An 11,260-nucleotide genomic window follows, 5' to 3' on the forward strand; every position below is an offset into this window, starting at 1 on the left:
GCCCTGTTACTAGACACAACTGTGTAAGAAATAACAGCAGAACAGAAAAATCATAGAAAAAAAAATACTGGTATGTAACAAAGTTTGGCACGTAAAGAGAACAGTAAGGCACCCACAGTTAGAATACTAATTATTTTGCTCATGGCATGAAGACACCCTTATGATTATTATGCATTCCACCTTGAAATACTAACATCAATAATAGCCATCTGGAATTTTTCTCCCAAATTAATTATAACAGATCAGAAATTACATTTCTGAGATTTTTTTAAAAAAAACAATCATAATTACAAATACGATATTTATTTTCTTACCTAGATTAGCATCTGCAGAAGCCTGAAGAATTCTAATCATGTAGCTCAGACTGTCAGGGCTACATTTGAGCAATTTTGGTAAATAGTAATCTATTATATAAGTAGTTTGGTCATGGTTCCCTTCACACAGTATTACTAGAAGAGGAGAAACCCAGATGTCATGCCACTGGTCAATCCAGGTGCTTTCTTGAAAACTCAAAGTAAAATGGGCTTTATGATTGGTAAACATGGTTTCCAAAAGATCACTAGCATAGGGTGCAAGAGACTGATCATTCATCACGTCCAAAATTTGTACTGGAATTGTTCTGTCCAACTGTAGTATATTTTCAGTGCCCACACACTCCACAAGACAGCCAAGAGAAGCATATTTCCCTTTTACATGCCACTCCAAGCTTAGCAAATGCTTTATTAGCCTTGCAAAGAATGGGTCTGATTTTTCATTGGATCCAGTAATGGTCATTCGGTGTATCTGAAGAAGATTCTTGAATATTAATTTGGTTTGGTGTCTAACAGCATCCAGAGGATGTTCCCAGTGTGTATAAATGTATTCCAGCAGCTTCCCAATTACGTCCGAGTTCCCATTAAGTTTGATTTTTAGACTTGGGGACCCTGAAACAAGGGCAGCCTGCGCTGAATTAGTCCAAATAGCAAGGATTCTAGACAAAGACGTTGCCATACTGGATTCTTTTAACCTGTTAAAAAGAAGACACAAAAAGAAAGTTCATTATTTCCATTTGTCAATTTTTTCAAAAGATTTTTTTTTTATTTCAAAATAATTATTCATCACATTAGTTTATCTCACACTAAAACAGGTAAGGAGAGACTAACCATTCATTGACAAAAAGGAACCAACACAAAAAGGAGGTGATGAATTTGATGTTGCAAAGTGTATGCTTAGTTACCTGACACGCTGTTAACTGGTCACAGCTAAAACCCCTAAATATGGGGAAAAGAAACCTGACAAACCACTACACTTGCTATTTTAAAAACAAAAATAAAAATTAATATCCACATGCTAATATGTGAGCAGCACTATGTTACTGCATGCTTCTTGAAAATAGAAGGAAAATTTTTCATTGCCATATAAAACCATAAAAACCGAGTACCATATGTGCAAAAACAACACCACAAAACTGACCTCCAAGGCAGGAACAAAGGTGGAACTGGATACATGTTTTAATCCCCTATCCAAGAGTGCTGGTAGTCCGTTAGATGCAAGCAGTCAATGCTTGCAGCCAGAAAAAAAATTAAACTCATCTTACTTCCAAGTATTCCACTCACTGGCACACTTTGTTTTCTTCTGTACTTTTAAAAGCACAGGAGGCAATGTCCTGAAACTAAAGTTTATCTGTCTACATAACAACTGATTCTGCTATACCTTACCATCAGGTAGTTGGTAAACTAATCCCACTTATGTTGGAAAAACAAAATTTCATTTCAGCATGCAAAAGAAAATTGTAACTTAAAACTGTCTACACAATATCAAGACATAGTTTTCTGAATATATTAAAGAGATGACACAATCTGTGGGAGAAACTAGTATCATTACACTGAAAACATCAAAGGGATACTCCACCAGAATCATGAGCCACGCAAAAATACAAGTAAAAAGATCAACACCCTCCTCCCAAACATGAAACAATACAAATCAAAAAACAGGCTTACTCTGAACTCAAAGACAACAAGACTGATGCAATATCCAATAGCAGTTTCTCTCCATTTTCACCCATGCTGCCATTCTTCCATTCCAGCATAGCCAGTGCTCCATGGCAAAGAAAGAGAAGGACTGAGTCAGGGCATTCTTCCATACACAGAGTCCCACAGTTACTCACAAACCACGCTGGCACATCTGTGTGTTTTATTGACCCAAGAAGCAAGTCACTGACCTATAATAGCAAAGTAACACCCATTACAGGATCTCAGCACAGAGGAAAAGCTATTTTATGCATAACTGAGAATCTCAGAAGATCTGAAGAGATTTCTTGTACATTGTTGTTCTCAAATTCAAAACCCTACTCTTATTTCATACAGCAAGGAGAGAATAAAGGATTTGCACTCCAATTAAAGACTGATACAGAGGTTGGCAAGTCCTGCTATCCGTACCAGCAAAGCCTCTGAACACCACCCGTAGCACTGATTAACGACACTGACATTTCACAGTCTTAGGGAAGAAATACACTTACCAAGGAAGGTAATTCTTCAGCTGGCTCATACATAGTTTTAGTGAACAGAATAACGGCCAGTCCTGAGGTAGTCTGAACAGTTTGCAGGAGTGCTGCTATACGGCAGAGAAAGAATTTTACATTAGAGTGCAGAAAACATTGCGTGCTACAACTACGTATCAAAATTATAAAGATGGCATTGAATTTTCCTAGACTACTTGTATATCACAAATCTGTAGTGTCCCCCTGGATAGCAAGTATTTAACAAATTTATACTCTAGTGTAATAGAAAACTATTAACACCTTTTAACAGATAGAAAATATAGAACTGCCCAGTAAGACAAGGAGGACTGTGGCAAAGCCTATTGACATTTATATTAAGTTCTTATACAGATATTTTTGTACAGTAGAAGTAAACACAATTAGTTGTAGTGCACCAACAAATAGTTCTGACAGCATAATTCATACAGATATATAAATATTTGGTAGGCACAGACATTTGGTGAGTCTCAAAAGTATTTGTATTACTTCCTAAATTATTAGTAATAGCATTTACCTGCTTTTTTATAGCAGGAAAAGTTAAGCTGTACACTCCAAAATTACGATCTACAAATCATTGCTTGCCAAAAGACCTACTACTGCTCCCACTCCCATTTATCTCAGCAGTTCAATCCATTCAAGCTAAACTAAGTTTTTATACATATAGGTTGTGTTTACTACAAAGACAAGACTGGCTTAATAAAAATATTTGGTTTTGAATCTTACTCTACTTACCATCCATTAGGAAGTTTGTGGAGCTTTTCAGTAAACTACACATACTTTGCCAAACAAAAGACTCGTGGTGTTTCCAAAGACTTCCCTGGATATTTTCTTGTAATTTCTGTACAAGCATCATTGAAACTTTAATGGCTATCAGTAAATCATGCATCAACTGAGTCTGAACAACATGATTTCCATGATTCTTTCTGTGGGGGGTGGGGGGGGAAGACAAGACATGCCCACAAAAAGGAAATTAAACCATTCTTCACCATCACCAGAAAACTACATCCTGCCAACTTCAGATAGAATTAAAGGTAAAAACTGATTTATTGTTTGAGGTGAACAGATATGTAACTATAGGAAAACAAGAAGCAGACTTAAGGGCAGTGTTTCAAAATGAAATTAACAAACATAATGACAAATTCTGCTACAGTTTCTGCAGGTTCCCGTCACAAACTTTCACTCATTTCATTCTGCCTGAGCAGAGCTGAACTTTTCCAGAAACCTTCCAAAAAGACCAACAGAACACAGTGCTGCTTCTTTCTCATTTTTCAAGCAGTCCCTCCACGCGCAAAGCATATTTCTATGATTTGACTTTCTTCTATCATGAAGACAGACAACACCTAAACTTTTATGTACAATACACTCCATTAAGCACCCTTCTCCTCTGGGTACATGATGAGAGACCACAGTGAAAAAGATTCACTTCATGCAATGCTGGAAAATGTTAAGATACTAAATGATGACTCCTGTGACAGACTTAACAGAGTATCAATACTGATTTAAACACAAATGGAAAGAGGAAGACTATCACTCTACCTGAATTTTAATAATTTTCTCTATTAATTACAGTGTTCAGTCACAATTCAGGTACAAAACCACAACTCAAAGGCCTCCCTCAAAAGTAGTAGCTCTAACACAGTATCAGTGCCTTAAATGTTACCACCTTTAATTTTATTTCTTTCCTTTCTTATTTTATAACATCATATGGCCACAAAAGAAGAGAAACGCATCAGCAGCTTTTTTTAATCTAAAATATGTATCATTGTAAAATTAAATTCCCATCTTTCTTCAATGTATGGCTATCAAAGTCATATTCCAAACCAGACCAGATTATCTGACGAGAGTGAAATAAAAATGGATAAAATACAGCTCATATTGAATTCACTTGCCTGTTTTCCTCCTGTATGTCAAGTAACGACTTCTGCAGAAACTGAAAAACTAGTGAAAATAATTACAGTATGAATTTATTTAAAAGATGAATTGAACAAAAAAATTCTAGCAAAGCAATCACACATACACATCATACCCAGACACAATGAACAGTTACCCATATAGTGGTGTTTCTTCCACTCCATAAACAAACTGACATTTCAGTGCAGACCCAAAGAAGCGATACTAAAGCAAAATCTCAAGCTGGTTTGCAACAACCTGGTACAAAACAAGAGTTTCCAAACCACTTGGCCTAATCCTGTTCTGGTTCCTCAATGACAAGCTGAAACTACCAAGAGCTAAAGACAGAGCAGCAATAAAAGGCCCACAGGAAGGTGTGAACATTACCTGCATGCTGAGGGCACAGTACGTCAAGTCATCCCATATTACCAGTAGATCAGACTTCTGTAAAATTATTGCCAAACAAAATTCTTGCTGTAGCAGGCCTGGGCTTGCTATAGTCAAGACTGGCTGTTAACAGCTCAGTGTTACCACATCCAGCTTCATCATGAGGCACAGGACAGAGAATACTTCACGTAAAGTAGCACCAACTCCCCCAGCCCTCTAAGAATCGCTCACTGGTACCTTTTCAGATTTATATCTAGGGCTGCTCAATAAAGCAAGATTGACCCCTGGAAATTAAAGGTACAAATCAAGGGAAAGTCTCTCACAAAAAAGTACCATGCGAGGGTACTAGTTATTAAAAATTAACCAGAAGGAAATCAGATCTGATAGATCTTTATGCCTACCTCAAGTTACTTCTTCGGATACAACCCTCCCCCCCCCAATAAGCTACAGTGAAACTTATTCTACTATAAATATGAACTTTACCTTCTTCAAACAGGTTCTTAACACTTGCTCTACCTAGAGGAAAGAAAACAAATTTTAACTACTGAATACTAGCCAATACTATCTATTTTACATAGATAAAGTGTAAATATTACTATTAGGTGCCGCACCAAGATGCAAATCGATGTTGAGCAAGCTAAAACAGAAGACAAAATATTCAATGTCATCGTACCTAAGCTGAAGTCCTCCATACAGGAAGCAAGGTTGTCCAGTACTTTTCTGTACAAATATACGTCTGTGGTTTTCAGTTCCTCCCTAAGGCAGCATACAAAGCTTTGTACAGCTAACGTCATAAATCGTTCAGGAAGACCATTTAGTGAACTGCAACAGTAAGAAACAGCACAATCAGTTAGCTCATACTGAGGTGTTAAATATCCACTTGACCAACGTCAATGTCAGCTAAAACTCCAATAATAGATAGATGTTGCTTCCCGCATGAAAACATATTCTCTTTTAAAATAAACATGCACGTTCTAATTTTGCAGCTAGAAAACCTGTCATAGGAGCATAAAGCTCTGGTATGCAACCACATACAGGATGGAAGCCCTGCATCTCTCAGTGGGACAACAAATGTTTTCAGACATAGAAATGAAGACAGCTAAGCATTGGATCTTAAAAATGTTAAGGCTGTAATAAGTTCACTAAAGAAATACAGTAGTAATTTTGCAACAGAAAAACTTAATTGCAATAAAAATAGGCATAAGAAACCACAGTTTAGTTATGATTCCTCTGAACAGCCTTCTCCTGACATTGTCAGATTTTGTTTTTTTTAACAGAAGTATTTTAAATTTCTACTCTAATATTGGATTTTAAAGTTCAAAGTGCTAATTACATGCTATGTTGTCTTTCCAGTAATGAAACAGGTCAAAAATGATACTTCACTTTAAAGTTATTTATCTAATGATACATTGTATTATTTATAATTAAGATTTTTAACTAAGCAAGAAAGAAAAACAGTACATATTCATATATTAGTAACCCAAATTTTCAGTAATTAAAGTGCAGCAATTTGTGGTGCACAAGAAATAACTGACTTCTAGGTAAGGAAAGCATTTAAAAAAAATAAAGGCTTAGTATTCAATTTTTTACCTTGCTAATACCTTTTTCAAGGGATTCTTCGCACCCAGTGAAAAATATGTCTCTCCCAAAATATCCAAACAAGCTTTAACCATGGGATCACATGCAGAGTTTTGGCCCATCTTCTCCACCAGTGGCATTATCTATAATCACCAGAACACATGATCAACAAAAACTCTGGACATACCCCCATCATTAACAGAGGCAGAATTCCCTCTCATCCAAGTATATGGTGCAAAACTATCCTCTACCATATCCCATTGAGTTTCAGGTGTTGAATAATGTTCCAAGAACACCTCTAATACCAAAAATACATACATACAAAATAGGAAACTTGGTATCACTTGCCTTCCATCATTTACAGTAACTGTAGCCCTTACTGATTTAAGTAGTAGAACTACATTTCTACCTAATGCATGCGCAGCAGTAACAACTGTTTTCCACCTTTTTCCAGGAATGCTTAAAACATTATAAAGTTTATTTTAGACTTGTATTTCCCATTAACAGTGCACATGACACACTGTCAGTTACCAAAACCCACACTAACAACAGTGAAGTCTTACTTTTTTAATACACTGGATCTGCTGGATACCATTGTTCAGCTGTGCACAGTGCAGAAGCAGAGATGCCAGGTTTTGCTCTTCAGCCTTTGAAAACCCTACATTTGGAAGAAGAGTCTCTTCTTAGAAAGGAATTACAATAAGCAGTATAAACAATACATGATTTATAAGAAAACACTGCTTAATTCTTAGGGTTTTTACCTGTTCCAGTAAACCTACCGGTGCCACAATCCCTTAAGCCACCTTACAATACCTGAACACCTTTTTTTTTTTCCTAACAAATTAAAAATATACAAGTTTCACTGTAACATAATAGTAGACCTCATCTTCAGTATGAAGACCAGTTTCACAAAATCACAGCATGGCTGAAGTTGGAAGGGACCTCCAGAGGTCATCTGGTCCAACTCATCTGCTCAAGTAGGGTTACCTGGAGCAGCCTACCCAGGACCATGGCCAGACGGCTTTTGAACACCTCCAAGGATGGAGACTCCCCAACTTCCCTGGGAAACCTGTGCCAGTGCTTAGTCACCCTCACATTAAGAAAGTGTTTCCTGATGTTCAGAGGGAAGCTCTGTGTTTCAATTGGTGCCCATGCCTCCCATCCCATCACTGTTCAACACGGAAAAAAGCCTGGCTCTGTCTTCTTTACACCCTCCCTTCAGGTATTTTTTACACATTGATAAGACCCCCCTGAGCCTTCTCTTCACCAGCTGAAGAGTCCCAGCCCTCTCAGCCTTTCCTCGTAGGAGGGATGCTCCAAGCCCTTCATTATCTTAGTGGCCCTTTGCCGGACTCTCTCCTGTATGTCTGTATCTCTCTTGTACTGGGGAGGCCAGAACTGGCTGCAGCACTCCAGGCGTGGCCTCACCAGTGCTGACTAGAACATAAGGAGCACCTCACAGTAACTTTAGTATATAAATCTTGCATTTGGTTTTTGTTGGGCTTTGGTTTTTGTTGGGCTTTTTTAAGTAAAGACCACTGGAAATTTAACATATCAAAAAAACCCCAAAAACCGAACACAAAAAACACCACAAAATGAAAGAGCATTTGAACAGTATCTTTAAATCAAGTTAACTACAGAAAATACAAAGACTGGGAAAAAACACTCAAGATGACCTCCAGACATCCCTTCCAACCTCAATCATTCTCTGATTCTTTGAAATTCAGCGTTATCCCACATATTAAGGCTAGTACTTCAGGTAGCACTGAATTACAGGCCTGCAAGTGGGATCACAAGTAGGACCTTCCACCACCTTCACACCAATGATAAAACAAAACAAAGAGCTTTCAAACCAAAGACACAATGCTCCAAAGGATTCTTTTAACTCTGCCAAGGTAAGAAGTCATTGTCATTACAAAATGAAAACAAACCACAAAAGAGCAAACACACCTAAAACCCACAAAACAAAACCACCAGAAATAAAACTTAACAAGAAAATAAAGAAAAGATTAATTTCAGCAGCTACACAAACACATTCTACTAACAGAATAAGAAATTACGCATTAGTTCAGAAAAAAACACCCCACTTACTCTGAAGTTTTTCAAGCTGCTGCTGATCAAGAAAGAATGCATCTACCTGAATTTCCTTCTTCTTCAGAACCATTTTAGCTGATTAAGAAATACCTGCTCAAAACCAAAACAAAACAAAACCAGGTCATGTTGTTTTAAAAGCATAATTACAAACACTTCCTATGTTAATGGTCTTCTCACTGTCCTGAAATAATGCTTATTGCATTATCGGTGCACTTTTTCTGTGCCCCACAAGATTAACAGCTCTCTTCAATTTTATCAACTTCAACTATTTCAAGCATTTTGTCCAAAATTCACCCAGACTTCATGGCACAAAATGGAAGTCATAGAAAATAGAATTTGCAGGATGAATGAAAAACTGTCTCACTTGGAGTTTTTACTGCACTTGTTATGTAGTCTGTGGCACGCCCCTGGAGCACAGTTTGAAAATATTATGCAGAAGCATGGGAGTAACACCACAAAACTTCTGTTGCTCTGTTTTACTCTTCAAAACTCATTCGATTTGTATTAATGTGAAGTTAGAACTGTGTAGCAAAGCAGTTTTGTTTAAAACATATCCACCAGTTCTGCGCTTGCTATAATGAATGTTACGCACAGCAAGTTGTTTCTTCTTTAAGGTAATAGCAATTTAATGTGCGCCACAGTTTCACTGACTTACAGGCTTGTTACCACAGAACAGCTGAGGTTGGAAGGGACCTCTGGAGGTCATCTGGTCCCACCCTCTGCTCAAGGAGGGCCACCTGGAGCCTGCTACCCCAGACCATGTCCAGGTGGCTTTCGAACCTTCCAAGGAGGGAGACTCCACAGCCCCTCTGGACAACCTGTGCCAGCGCTCGGGCACCCTCACGCCACATCTGGTGCTTCCTGATGTTCAGAGGGACCCTCCTGTGTTTCAGTCTCTGCCCCCAGCCTCCTATCCTGGCACAGGGCACCACTGGAAAAGAGCCTGGCTCCATCTTCTTCGCACCCTCCCTCCACATGTTTATATACACTGATAGGATCCCCCGATCTATTACCTAGTCCCAGTCGATAGCGATCAGAAAGCGCAACTCTTCCATTTTCTTCTAAAAAACAGGTAGCCTCAGCCTTTCCCCCCAGGCAGCAGGCACCACGCGACGGCACTGACCAGCGGGGCCGGCGCCCAGGCGGGGTAACCAACACGACAGCCCTGACAACCGCGGGGCGGCCTTAGGAAGACAAGAGCCCGACTTACGGCGCCTCAGAGGAACGCGCAGCCGGGCCCCGCTGCCGTGCGGGGCCATCCCGCTCTCTCTCACCGACCGAGACGGTCCCAACGACCCCGCGCCCCACAGCAGCTCCCAGGCGCGCTGCCGGGCCCCCGGGCCGGGCCGCGGCCCCCGGGGCCTCCCCCCGCCTCGGCGGCCTGGCGGCGGGCGGCAGCGCGGGCCCGGTGCGCAGCGAGGCCTGGGGGGCGGCGGCACCGGCACCCGCCGCGGGAAGCGGCAGGGCTGCGGCCGGCCGCGGCGCCGCCGCCACGGAGGCCGCGGCGCGGCGGAGGGCAGTAGCAGAGGGGAAGGGAACACGCCGGGAGGCCCCTGCGCGCCCTACCCGAGGGGACACTCACCCACGGGCGCCGCTCCCCTTCCCGGTCTCCGCCGCCCCGCCCGCACCACGTGCCGCCGGGAGAGCGCCGCAGCCGCCCGCCGCCAACCAGGGCGCGGGGGCCGCCCCCGGGGCGCGCCCCGCCCCCGGCCCGGCCCGGCCCGGCCCGGCCCGGCCCCCCGCGGCCGGCCCCGGCGCCGCCTCATGCCGGGGCGGGCCGGGCTGGCGCCCCCGGGCAGCCGGAGCAGGTGCCCGGCGGCTCCCGGCGAGGCTCCTGCCGCGCTGCGGCAGCCGGCGCTGTTCGGCGCTTCGCCGCGCCGCGGGACGGCTCCCGCTGCCGGCCGCAGCAGCGTCCTCAGCGGCGGTGGCCGCAGCGGGTAGCCGCGCTTCTCGGGAAAATACTTAACCGGAAGATAAACCAACGTGAGAGTCGCCGGCCTTTGTAACAGAGTGCCTTTTAAAATGCACTCTTAACTTTGGGGAAGACTGGTGGTAACTGGTGTATCTCCTGATGGCAGTAGCCTGTGTTTCTCTCCGGGTAGTTACACTCCCTCCTCAGCTCCCCAGTTTCCTCGGCAGTTCTAAGCGGATGCTGCGTCTGTCGGAGCCTCATTCGTCATGCGCCCCTGCTGTACACAGCGGCCGGTAGGCGTCCCTCCAGAGCCGACTATCTCGGAGCCAGAGGAAGCAAACCCCAGTGAAGCATCCAGCGCAAATCAAGCTCCTCTAGTCACGAATCCTTTTCTCCAAGGAGCAGAAAGAGGCCTGAATAAACACTTTGCAAAAATCCAACAAACTTCATTTGAAAAGCGCCCTTCGTTTGCTTCCTCTTAACCATCTCTTCATCCTTTACAATTTGTCAGCACTTCCACATTTTCTTAAACTAAAATGATGAACAAAACCCAGGGGTTTTTTATATATATAAGCATTTCATTTTTAGCCAGAGCAGATTTTTTTTTTTTTTTAAGTTTTCAACACCTATGTCATGTGCCTTTCACAATCCTTCCGGGTCCCATATGAATATAAGGTAAGTAACAAGTATTTAAAGTGCAAGCAATGGACTATCAAATGGGGATCGTCTTTCCCGAGTCTGTGAGTTGTATCTAGCAAAAGGGAAATCTTGCACTCATTGTGAAAATGGTTATTGCAAAAGTGGTTACTGTAAAATGCCAGCTCAACATCGCAGTCATGCTTCGATAAAGATTTAAGATACAGCAACGTTTTGGTAAGGAA

At 41.9% G+C, this 11,260-nt stretch overlaps 1 protein-coding gene across 11 annotated transcripts in view; it reads right to left on the bottom strand.

Annotated features, from left to right (window-relative positions):
- THADA (THADA armadillo repeat containing) overlaps window positions 1–10,147 on the bottom strand; it is a 171,601-nt gene extending 161,454 nt beyond the window's left edge. For 4 of the 11 annotated variants that reach the window (XR_011327475.1, XM_069800260.1, XM_069800258.1 and 1 more), the window contains exons 1-11: window positions 10,050–10,124; window positions 8,465–8,557; window positions 6,937–7,031; window positions 6,386–6,516; window positions 5,469–5,617; window positions 5,279–5,311; window positions 4,408–4,456; window positions 3,251–3,441; window positions 2,498–2,592; window positions 1,980–2,200; window positions 315–1,006 (exon numbers count right to left, since the gene is read on the bottom strand). Coding sequence is in view for 10 of the 11 variants with exons in the window: in XM_069800260.1 (XP_069656361.1) it covers window positions 315–1,006; window positions 1,980–2,200; window positions 2,498–2,592; window positions 3,251–3,441; window positions 4,408–4,456; window positions 5,279–5,311; window positions 5,469–5,617; window positions 6,386–6,516; window positions 6,937–7,031; window positions 8,465–8,537 (1,729 nt within the window). In the remaining variant the exon portion in view is untranslated. Of the gene's footprint in view, window positions 1–314; window positions 1,007–1,979; window positions 2,201–2,497; window positions 2,593–3,250; window positions 3,442–4,403; window positions 4,457–5,278; window positions 5,312–5,468; window positions 5,618–6,385; window positions 6,517–6,936; window positions 7,032–8,464; window positions 8,558–9,480; window positions 9,796–10,033 lie in introns of those variants that run through there. The other 7 variants (XM_069800256.1, XM_069800254.1, XM_069800251.1 and 4 more) reach the window with 5 other exon arrangements.
- Between the last annotated feature and the right edge of the window lie 1,113 nt (window positions 10,148–11,260).

The sequence above is a fragment of the Haliaeetus albicilla genome, chromosome 13 (assembly GCF_947461875.1).
Source record: "Haliaeetus albicilla chromosome 13, bHalAlb1.1, whole genome shotgun sequence".
Taxonomy (NCBI): Eukaryota; Metazoa; Chordata; class Aves; order Accipitriformes; family Accipitridae; genus Haliaeetus; species Haliaeetus albicilla.